Source organism: Centropristis striata, chromosome 1 (assembly GCF_030273125.1).
Source record: "Centropristis striata isolate RG_2023a ecotype Rhode Island chromosome 1, C.striata_1.0, whole genome shotgun sequence".
In the NCBI taxonomy this organism is placed as follows: Eukaryota; Metazoa; Chordata; class Actinopteri; order Perciformes; family Serranidae; genus Centropristis; species Centropristis striata.
In genome coordinates, this window is record NC_081517.1 from 34,739,014 (window position 1) to 34,751,081 (window position 12,068).

At 39.9% G+C, this 12,068-nt stretch overlaps 1 protein-coding gene across 2 annotated transcripts in view; it reads right to left on the reverse strand.

The window, feature by feature from the left end:
- Nucleotides 1-211: 211 nt before the first annotated feature.
- ntn1a (netrin 1a) overlaps nucleotides 212-12,068 on the reverse strand; it is a 68,576-nt gene continuing 56,719 nt past the window's right edge. For both annotated transcript variants that reach the window (XM_059339959.1, XM_059339949.1), the window contains exons 6-7: nucleotides 8,113-8,187; nucleotides 212-1,866 (exon numbers count right to left, since the gene is read on the reverse strand). In XM_059339959.1, the coding sequence (XP_059195942.1) occupies nucleotides 1,538-1,866; nucleotides 8,113-8,187 (404 nt within the window). In that variant the 3' untranslated portion in view covers nucleotides 212-1,537. The remainder of the gene's footprint in view (nucleotides 1,867-8,112; nucleotides 8,188-12,068) is intronic.

Below are 12,068 nucleotides of genomic sequence, written 5' to 3' on the forward strand. Positions count from 1 at the left end.
TAAGGACCCATTCTCATTCCTTTTATTTACTTACGTTTGAGTTTTAATATCTTACATAAATGTCTGAATAAAAATACACCTTTTCAGATTTAGTGGTTCGTAGCCATCCACACTGCAGTACCTTTATGATCGGTCAGTTACAATGATATTTCTCTTTCTTTGTCTGATTCAGTTTAAAGATAAATTGTGACACAAAGGTATTTTTCATCAAATTATATAAAAAAATCTACATTGTTGCACATGCTATATGCATAGCTTTGTCAGAACAGTACTTGTGCAGTTGCACAACAATAAGGCTGCATCCACTTTCCAAAATATAATCCTGACTTGGGTAACTTTCACAGCTCACTAGAATGTATATGTGATGAATTACAACAGAAAACATTTTTATTTTATAGCCATTAAGAACCTCCTGAATATAATTATGTATTTCTATTAGCCTACTGCCCACAAACAACTCCTGATTTTGTGATTATTTTCATTTTATTTTTATAATAAACGTAGCTGGCCTCTTGTAAGTCTGCTGTAAAACTCCTGCTAGAATTGTGAAATTAAACAAAAATCTGAAAGTAAGTGAAATCTGAAATTTTACATACAGTCTGTCTTCCCCCCAAAACAGTGTCATTTTTAAATGAGTTCCATGAGCAGCACCAGCTAGTGAATTGAACATTACAATTTCAAATGAGATGTGTTCACATGCAGGTTTGTACAAATACTGGACCACCAAAATGTAACTAGTGTGAAGGAGCAAACGGGGATAAAAATCTGCTCAGGATTAATCGGGTCAAAAATGCTTCAGTCGATACTTTGTGTAATCCTGGGTTCTCTTCTGTCACTTGCCCGTTCTAGATTTTCTAGAAACAGATTTCTTGTTTCTTGAGTTGCAGATATACCTGAATTTGTACAACAGGGGAAAAGGAATTGCAACTCATTGACAGCTAAATGTATTATGCATTTCTGTGGCTTGCACACTATAGTTTTTATGGCACAATTCTTACCGTAGAAAATAGTATTGCCTCAATCAGATCAGTGACTTTTGATGAAACAAGCTCACTTCTTAGCTAAGAATACAACAAGAAAACCATACAGAGGCAAAAATTGCAGTGGTAATTAATAAGTGGCTTTTTGTGTGTAATTTTTGCACCAGCAGAAAATGTCCATAAAATTAAAACAAAAAAATATAATGATTTCATACTGAGATAAAGAACACAAATAACTTTATATGCTGGTTGGTAATAGGTGCAAATTCGGCAAATCCACAAGAGAGATAAATCTCAAAGTAAAATAAACCATAAAACCAAATCTGCAAGGTGAGCTCCTTCAACAAAAGTTCACTAGAAAAACAAATCATCCTAAATAATTCTCTTCATGCTTCTACACAAAAAAGCAGCGACATAAACAGTCTCTTGTCTGTCCGTGGTCCTCTGTTTGCCTCTCTTTCACTTTTTTTTATTTTTTATTTTTTTAAATCACCCGCTCAGCTTTTCTCTTGAATTCCCGCTCTCCGGCATCCTCTCCATCTCCATCTTTTTTCCACCTAAGGCTTCTTGCACTTGCCTTTCTTCTCGCGTTGCTGGAACTTCCTGAGCCTGCGCGCCCACGTGTCCCTCCACTGGATAACCAGGCTGCCTTTGTCCGCCACCACTCCGCTCTGGCCTGGGGAGTCCTCGTCGTTCCCCAGCAGCAGGTACTTCTTCCCAGGCTTGATCTTGGGACACTTACAGGCCACATCTTTGGCACGGACCCACAGGAACTGGTCCCCGCGGCGGATGCGGCTCTCGCCCTGCTTGTAGACGGAGATGATGTTGACGGTGAACTTCCACCACTCGCCGGCTTTGTCTGCCTTCAGGATGTGCACCTGGACGGCTGTAGCGTGAATTTGGGGCAGGAGAAAAGAAATTACATCACTTGATGTGAGATTTCTGACAGTTACTGCCTCAACAAATCTATTGGTTCATTCTATTTGAAAATGGGGAGAGAGAATTTTGGAGTTTCCAGTCCGATATCTTAACCTGAATGCCACATAAAGTTTTTTTTTGGACTAGGATAGTTGGAAAAACCTCATAAATCCCTCCCATAATATATTGTTTTTTGCCGTTTCTGTCTTACTTTTGTCTCATTAAATCAGTCATACACACAGTACGGTCCAACTTCTATCTGTGGACATGCTGCCATGGTGTTTGTATGTGCAAAAATACACCTTACAATGTTGTTATCAACCAGTATTGCTAACAACAGTGAGCAAAATCTGCACTTTTCTTCAACTCAGGTGTGACTTCATTCCCGGCTCCAGCTTCCAACTTCTAACCCAGCATAAGAGTCAACTTACAATGTCCTACGTTTACCTTTTCATTTCATCAGTCTTGCAATGCCTTATTAAGGTCATCCAGGCAGAAATACTCCTTGCCTTCTGAGCCAGAGTTTTCCCTTTTACCATTTTCTATTCCAGCGACTTTTCTCTGCCGCTGGGTATTTATGGTTCAAATTAAATAAGATATTATTGGTCAACTAACCACCACTCTCCTGCATGAAGATATGCAGCTATTTTTTATTATTTTAATGAGCACTTTGCTCGTTGCTTCAATTTTCTGCATCAGCTTCTCATTGAAGAGTAACCACCACATTCAAAGACCTCTGTCCCGTTGGAAGGAAAGTGTCTTTCTCCTTCCAGACACACCGGCTCTTTTTCCAACTTGTGGCCATTATTCAAACATCAGCAGCACTCTGTCCTCCGCAACCACCAGTGTAGGTCTTGGCAACGGAAGTCACACAGGCCCCAGTGTGGAAAGATGCTCGCAGCAAGTGCTGACCCATGCTGTGGCAAAGAGAGATCATGTCACAGTATCAAGAGCCCTGACACCTTCTGAGAGGACTGGCTGATTTGGCCTCATAATCCCCAAAAGCCTCTTATACTTGGGGTTTCTTTGGTTCCGTTGCATTAATTCAACAAAGAGTCTTACAAGGTCAGTTTGCTTCAAACTAAATGACAACATAGCCTTTTAGTCTCACTTATTTCTTTTGCAGAAAAATGAAAATGGCTTATTTCTTTTTCTCAAAGCATTGTTCCAACTATTGTATTTAGCCTTGTAATTATGACATTTCTGTACTTCTGCATAGATATTTGTCTTATACTAAACTGAATGCTAATGTTGATTCTGACATATTTTTATTTAATTAATGGATCATTATCAGCTAAAATATCAGCTTAAAGAAGAAGAAATCTGACCCTTTCTTGTTTCTCTACTGATACAGGGACATCCCTGTAATTTGGACTTTCTTCTGATATTTAAGGGACCTTTAAAGGGTTTACATTATGAGTCATTTTGATGATTTTCACACATTACTGGAAATATATTGCACCAAACAAGCTTTAGGGAACGCCTATCTTGGTCTGGACATCGACACAGGCTCATTTATCATAATATTCATCATCAGCTTGAGCTGCTGGTAACACTGACAAATCATCTGTAATTATAAACAGTAAGTAATGAGAGGAGTGATGATCACAGAAAACCCTTGGTAAACCTTTAAGAAAGGGCACTTAGGTACTGTAAATCCAAATAAAGTACACTTGTGTGTTATAAATACTGTTATTATCCTCAGTGAAGAAGGCTGGTCTATGGTCCAGCAATGAAATACAGCCGCACATGCATTATGTCCATTACTCCTGACAGAGCAGTGTGATTTGTAATGTGATTAGGAGGCAGGGTAGGGCTATTAGAGACGTTAGCAGGAAAGACACTCAGTGATATCACATGATGAATCAATCGGTATGGTCCTCAGAGAGGGGCTGCCTCTCCTGGATCCTAACCCAGCATGTATCAATATGTATTATATTGACCAAATCTCTATTAACTTCCATTAAACTTCTCCTGTACTTATGGGGAAGCTTTGGAAATTAAGCGACTGTGCTACAGGGTCACTGGTTTCACCTTCAGTGTCGAGCTAATGGAGCTGAACATCATGGCGATATTAAGAGATATATCCTGTACATGTGGGATCACCGCCTTGGGAGTCACACTTACTACGAATGGCGAGGAGCTAAAGCTGGCTCTATAACTTCCTGAGAACACATCTGTTTCTACATTATACTTTTACTGGAGTTTCCAAAACTCTTAGTAGTTTTGCTGCATTCAGGATCAATTCAGAATCTGCTGAAGCTTTAAGAAGATTTGTGAGAGTTACGTCTTTTAAAAGCAGTTTCAATCCGTTTCTATTTTATACTAAAAATAGTGTTATATCTTAGTCCTTGAGTAGTTTGTGTGCACTTTAATGAGTATTTTGTAAAGCAGTGCCTGCTTGTTGTGGGATGTGGGAGTCTCCTAGATTATAAAAAACATAAATTTATGGTATGGCCACCAGTTTTAAGTGATTCAACCTTTAGGCAAGCTAAAAAAAGCTACACTACCCATGAGCCATTTCAGCTGCAGATAGTTTTCTGAGTTTTCTCAGCAGCCTAATCTTTAGTGTCCACTGACCACCAAAATTGCACATTGCATAATCTTTAGCTTTATAATCGGATGGGGCTTTTTTACAAGTTATCCTACCTAAATGATAGAAGAGGTTGTGTGTCAGTACCTCCCATTACAACACTTATGAACGTATCGTGGCTCGCGGTACAGCGGTGCGTTCTAAAATAGCACAAAGGTCATTATACGAACACGTACGGTTCACGGTTGTAAAAAAAAAAAAAGGCTGCAGTTTCTGTGGATTTATGTTAAAAAGGTTATAAAACTTTATGGAAAAAAAACTTCCTGTTAAGGCATTATAAAAGACAGTTTAAACAGTAAATAAATGTATGTTAATGCCGGAAGCGAAGTCGTTACAAGGGTCACGTGACGACCGCAAGTTACGTAAAAAACGTAGGTTACGTTCAAAAATGTGATTCATGTAACTAATGTATACAATGTAACCTCCGTTAAAATGTCATTTGCTTTTGTTTCCACGCGGGATGCGAACCTCTCCTGGGTGAACGTTTTTTCCATTTTGTCACTACTACTACCATGTCAACAAGATGGCGGCAGAGACATTGCAGCGGACGGTATAATACGTATATAATAAAGCTCGTATTCCGCCGCCCGTACACACAACCTATATTAACATTTTTGAGATGAGATGAGGAAGAGCTCCAACTTTGAGTCACATCATCAATTTAGAAAATGAATGGGACTTATACTTCACACCACAGAGTATAAATACTAGTTTCTGGACAAAACAACATGTCAAAAATGGAAACAGTCTACAAACTAGATAATGCTCCCTTGAACATAGTTTTATTTTACCACTACGGGCGCATTTCGAGTGTCATGCTCAAATCACTTTGGTGGTTAAATAAATATGTTTATGGAATCATTTTTAATGTGCAGACTGTATTTCTCCGACTATTATTCAGCAAACAGGGGTTCCCAAATATACCTCCTCCCACTTTGGCTATCATTTACTTTCATCATCTGACATTTTATTACTTCTGTGACTGTTTGTAGATCATTTTTACATTTGTACTGTATGTCCCATAAGGCTCCTGCCAACAGGGACTCAGTGGCTGATTCGGTGTGACCCGATGGTGACCTCTCTCTGTTTGTGTTTAGTCAACAATCACTGGACACTGAAATACCTTCAGCTGTGACACACAGGATTTTTCTGTCATCAGACATCTCCACGCCTCCCTCATCCCCCGCTCCCTCCTGCAATTCTTTATGTGCGTCTGTATGTCGACCACAGAAGCTTGTAGCATCGTTTCCCTACGCAGCATGGAGCCCCCGCTCCCCTGCTGATCTTTTCAAAACAGGCCAAAGCTATGGCTTTCTCAACTCATCCTGTAGATTTACATTGTGTTTGACTTTTTGATCCGCTTCGCTGAGCTCTTGTGGGGTAAATACTGTACAGGGATTTTGTTCTGGTCTGTTACGAATCTTGAATATGCTGTGGTGAGCTGAGAATATAGGCCAAATGACTAGAAGCTTAATGGTTCTCATGTACATCAGCCGCACAAAGGCCCCCTGGTGAAGGCAAGGCAAGGAGAAAGTGGATTACACCGAGCATGATGTAGAACTTAAAGCTAATGGTGGACAGGTGGATTAAAGTTTTAACAATAACCTGATTTAAGCTGCAATAATCAGTCGATCAACGGAAAAAAAATCAACATATATGATGATAATTAATTGTTAAAGCTTTTTCTCATGGCATAAAATGCTGTTTTCTGCCCCTCAAATATTCATATATCCTGCTTTTCTGCTTTTTCTTTTCTGCTTTATATCTTATTAAGCTGAATATTTCTGGGTTTTAGTTTGACAAAACGAGACATTCAAAGACATCATCTCGGAAAATCCATGAGAATCAGGAATGAATGTTTTTTTTTTTTTTAAATGTATTTTTTGGGGCTTTTTCATGCCTTTAATGGACAGGATAGCTGAAGAGAGACAGGAAACAGGGGCCAGAGAGAGGGGAATGACATGCAGTAAAGGGCCGTCCGATGCGGGACTCGAACCGGGGCCAGCTGCAGCGAGGACTGTAGCCTCTACACATGGGGCGCCTGCGTAACCCACTACGCTACCGACCACCAGGAATGAATGTTTTTAAAAAATATATATTTTCTGACTATTTTTTACAGACCAAACAAATAAAAATATGCATATACAACAGGTTAATTTATAATTAAAATAATCATCAGTTCCAGCCCTAAACCTGATTTTTAAAAACTACTCAAAAGGTTCAGTGGGGAAAAAAACATAGTTATCAGTGAGCACATGCTTTAAAAAGTATTTATTTTAGGAGCAGGACTACTTTTCTATCTCTTAAACATATGAATACATTACATTTGTGTATGTATATGATTATATGTAGACCCAATCAGTTGCACACACATTTTAATGAGACAATGAATTCTTCCTAAAGCTTGTCTCAAGATCCTTTACTATCTACTGTCCTCATTCTGAAAATATCCTGCATCTACACGCAAAAACATTGGTGCAAAAGAGGAACTTCCACTTGTATTTCACTTGGTATAATCTTAACCATCAGTACCAGCAGATCCCGTTCAATTCACACACGTACAACACATTGGCGGCCTTCCTGTCTTCACCCTTGGGAGATGTGCAAACGTGATGGAACTCAGCTGAGTGATGGATTCCCTAACAGGACATCCTGATGTCTCTTTTTACCTCTCCACCCTCGAATGGATGCTGCTGTTACATAAATATTCTAACTGTAGATTTAAACCTGATATTGGTTGCATGTTTCATTAACCCAACCAAACCATGCAGCTCACACATCCACGGATGAACGGGTATTTCAGAGGCGAGAGGCTCTTCTCACGACATCAGCGGCAAGGTAGGTGGAAGAGGAGGTGTCTATAAGCTGACCCCCTAACTCCTCCAAATCCCTGTAGAACAAAGCCCAGGCCTGTCTGTCAAGCTGCTGAGGTATGCTGCAGGATGCCGCTGCTTGGTTGACCGGTTCAAGAGCCTGACTTCAATCAGGGGAGGGGACAGAGGGAGGGGAAGAGGGGAGAGGTCATACGTCTTATCCACACCTTGAATGGCGTGGCGGACTGACGGTCACAGGAATGCAGCGAGAATCGGTTGTGGGGGAAGTGGGCCGCCTTAATCAGGATCTCTTAGAGAGCACCCGACTGTCCGTCACACTGTCTTTGCTTTATCCGCCCGGGTCTTAAATGCCTGCTCGGAGACAACCCTCCCCACACACACACACACACACACACACACACACACCTCTGCCTAATTCTTTATCCTGCCCTTTCTTTCCTTCTGTTTGTCTGCTTCTCTCTTCCTCCTTGAAGATCTGTGTTTGATCCTTTGTCTCTGTCCTCAGAAAGCTGGAGTAAGCCATCAGTAAAATGCCTCCGCTGTAAACTATAGCAGCTCCCCAGCAACTAGTGGACTGGGATGTATGGGATGTGGGAAGCATTCTGGGCCCAGTAAACATATGCACATCCCAAACTGTTCCAAAAAGTTGCACAACAACAAACTTGTTTTTTTATCCAGAGCCAAGACCATGTGTGTTTGTTCCATCGGACCACATGTTTTTAAGCTTTTCTGTAGAAATACATGTTAATCCAAGTAATCAAATAGACTGTGTTGTCTAATGACTCACCGTAATCTTTCTTGCAGTACTTCTTCATGTTGATCTTCAGTTTGCCTTTAGACGCTTTGCAATAAGAGTCACAGTCTGCAAGAAGAGGAAGGGAGAAAATACAGTTGAAAGCTGGAAGGGCGAAAAGAAACAATTGTAAATTTGTTCCAAATGAATTGTTTAAATACAATACTAAAAACATTATTAAATATTTGTGACATAAAAAACAAAGTTCAATTCATTTTCAAATTTAATTGAATAATTTTCATAAAAATCTGTAATATTATTCCCAGAATTTTGTCAAATTAATTTTGGGCAAAAAAGTAATTGATGAAATTATTTTTTTATTGAAAACAAACCAACAAACAAAAATGATTTAAAATTAAAAAAAGCACACACAACAAGTAAAAATTCAATTTAATAATATACCAGGAATAAAAGTAAATGTGAGTAATTATTATTATTATTATTATTATTATTTTTATTTTTTTGTAGTATATAGAATTTGATTAAATAATGTCCAAAACAAACAATTCCAGTGAATATCCCCTTCAATATAAAAGAAAAATGTTTTCAGTATTAACTGTAAGCATTTATATTTTAAAAACGAATTATTTTATTTTATTAAAAAATATTATTACTATAACATGTGTAAATATGGTAGAAATATGGTAAAATGTAAACACACTATAGACGACCTGGGACTTGGCACTGATGTTAAAAACAAATGCATTGTGAACTTTATAATTTCTACTGGACTGAAATGTAACAAATTTAAAGAAATATTTGAATTTTGAAACTTTGAAACAGCTGCTGCTGCACCACCTTTGGTTCTGTTTCCATCATATCCCATCCTAGCATTTTTGAGCTGCACCAAAAAGATGGTTTGAGTAAAAAAAAGAAAAAAGAAGAATTAAAAAAAAGACAACAATGCCAGTAAAAACAGATATTAACTTCAGAGAACAATAATAATCACAGCACCTCTGGCAGTACTTCTCGTGGCTAACTGGCTGTCTGGTTTGAGTGTGCTGTCTAATGGCACTGCTGTGGTGCTACAGCTGGCATCATTAAGTGCTGTGTGTTTTTGTTGTGGTGGCGGCACTTCAACCCTCTAACCATGTCTACAACCTCCATGTGTGATGCTGAGGACCTCTGAATGGAGCTGATGGCACCAGCAGCGCCTACTCACCCCCTGTCTGACTGTGGGAATGAGCCAGGCCTGTGCAGACCACCCTCCACCCATTTCAACCCCCACCTCTTTCCAAAAAATCTCACCTCGCTTGTCACTTCAGCCCCCCGACCTCAAGAAAAAAATAACCCCGGGATCACTTCAAGGCCCCAGCGAGGACCATGTCAAGCTTTTGCATTTATTGCAGTGTGGACAAGGGGGGTGGGGGGCTGGCAGCTATTTGAGGGAGTAGAAGGTGGGGTGTGTGAAGGGGGTCAATGCCACACAAAAGGAGGTCAGGAAGGGAAAATTAGCCATCCATGAAGCGTTAGGCAGAGGACCCTTTTTTTGGGGAGGAGGGCGTCCTCTTTGGAGCCATGAACAAATAAATACCTCACGCAGGCAGAAGGGTCACACAAATCGCCTCTCCGCTCACACACACATGCTCGAATATGTACGTACACACTATTTGAGGCAGCTGAAGTTGACTTGATTTATCATCTGGATAGCAACATTTAAACTGAACATTTTACATTTGTTAGGTATTGTTTTAAGGGACAGTTTGCCACAAAACAAAAAGCACATTTACTTTCTCTTGTATTGCTATTTATGCACACAGTTTTGGTTTGATTTAAGAACTATATGGCACTTTGCTTGTGGTGCTGAAAGCGCCAAAAATATACTACAACAATGTTTCTCCAGAACTCATGAGCCGATTACTATAGATAATAAATTGTTTCACGTAGGAACTATAAGGAAAAATAGTTCTTTTAACCCTACTGTGAAAAATGTGAAAAACAGAATACATCAAATTCAGAATTCAGAGTGTATATTTACTAAAAATGTTTAAAAATAAAATACATTGTCTTTTTTCAACTGAATGTTCTGTATGTCAACATCAGGTTTGTATGAAACTGCCCACAACAAGGTCTGTTGATTATCTTGAATAACTGGATCTTGATTTTTGGAAAGAGATGTATCATTTTGCACTTTGAACGCCACATGTTGTATTATATTGTAGAGAAGGCTGACATCTCTACGGCCGATATCTCTACGGCTGATATCTCCAACACTCAGCAATTTACATTAAAATGATCTAAAGAAACAAAAGAAAGAGAAAGTAACGTATTTTTGATTTACTGTGAACTGTCCCTTCAAGAACAGGATATGACATCAGGATGAGTTGTGGTTTATCAGATATCCGAGCTGGATGATATGACCTAAAATCTATATAACTATTTATTTTCTATTTATTATCTATTTTTTTATGTACATATATCAGTGCACCTGCAGCGCTTTAATACATAGGACTACAGGTAAGAGGAAAACTATATATTTTTGATTTTGAGGGGAAGTATCCCTTAAAAAAAGTTTGAATAGTCCATGTGTGTCCCAATTATTGTGTTTTAATTATTGGAAGCAAACTGCTATTTACTGACTATAAATGTACTGCAGACTTTAACTAGCCCTGCTCCTTGTCCATATAGATCCATAAGGATATACATACGCCATCAGTTTCATGATAGATTGCCAGGAGGTGAAGGAGGCAACAGTTATCCCTCCCTCCACTCTGCTGGCCCCAGAAATCCAGAGAGTATATAGCTTCAGTGATTGCCCCATGCTATGCTGTCACGCTGCCAGCCACATACAGTACAGGCCAGAGTAACGTGATGTGAGGCCACATCATGAAAAACAAAAAAAAAGTTTTCCCTTCTTTAGCGCTCTCCCAACTGGTATAAATTGGATCCAGAGTTGTGATTTCATTTACACTTCAAGTTGTAATGAATATAGTAAATGAAAGGAGGGAGGAAGAGATGGATGGACAGCGAGCAGCAGTGGAGGAGAGTGATGGGGTGGTGGAAGAAGGATCGGAGCTTTCAGCCAGCCTGAATATGAACAAACTTCATTGTTGCGAGCAGATCTTTGCTTCATGCCTTTACTCTCCTTTATACTCCGTTTGAATGAGGTTGCCTGGGGAACACCACGACAAGAAAAAATGCAGGGAAGGAGGCGGGAGAATGGATACTGGTAGAGAGCGAAGGGGTGGAGAGGTTGACAAAAAGAAGAAGAAGACAGGAGTGAAGTTTATCAGGGGGGTGGATGAAGAAGAAGAAGAGGAGGAGGAGGAGGACTGGGATTTTAAGTAAAACCCCCAAATCAGCAAAAAAGCTCAAAGCTGGAGCTGCTGGTAGTAGATAGAGAGAGTTACAAAAATAGGCAAAGTAAATGAAACAGAGGAGTCTATATGAGCTGCACCTGATTACCATGTAAATGATGGAAGGGGGAGCTGTGGAAAGGAAGCTTTGTTTTCTCATAACCCCCCTTGATGCCATCATGATACTTCCCTTTGATAGCCTTTCGTTCCCCATTAGTGTACCCCTGAGACACAGCTCCGGGCCCCGCTGAGAGCACCCCGAGATCCCCATTTAGGGCCAGGCAGTCCCCTACCGTGAGGACAAATGTTCCCTTTGTGCGCGCGTTACAAGCAGGGGAAGTGGGAGCAGTCCTGTAGCACTGAGCTAAAATGTGCTTTGGGTGTTCTGAGTAGATGTAGTTACTACAGCGCTTTGTTTCGTGCCTTTCAGAGCACTGAGAAGTGCGTAACTGAGAGGTGGACCTTTGCCCCTTCTATCAAAGTGCTGTACAACCCTTTAAGCTAATCGTTTTCATTTGGGATGCTTCTTACTGAAGCTGCTTCAGCGGAATACAGTGCTGTACAGTTCTGTGTGTTTGAGCCAAAGCTTTACAGTGAACATATACGGACACAAACTAGGCCCGGGTTAGGCTCAGTACCCAGTGTAAGCTAGTA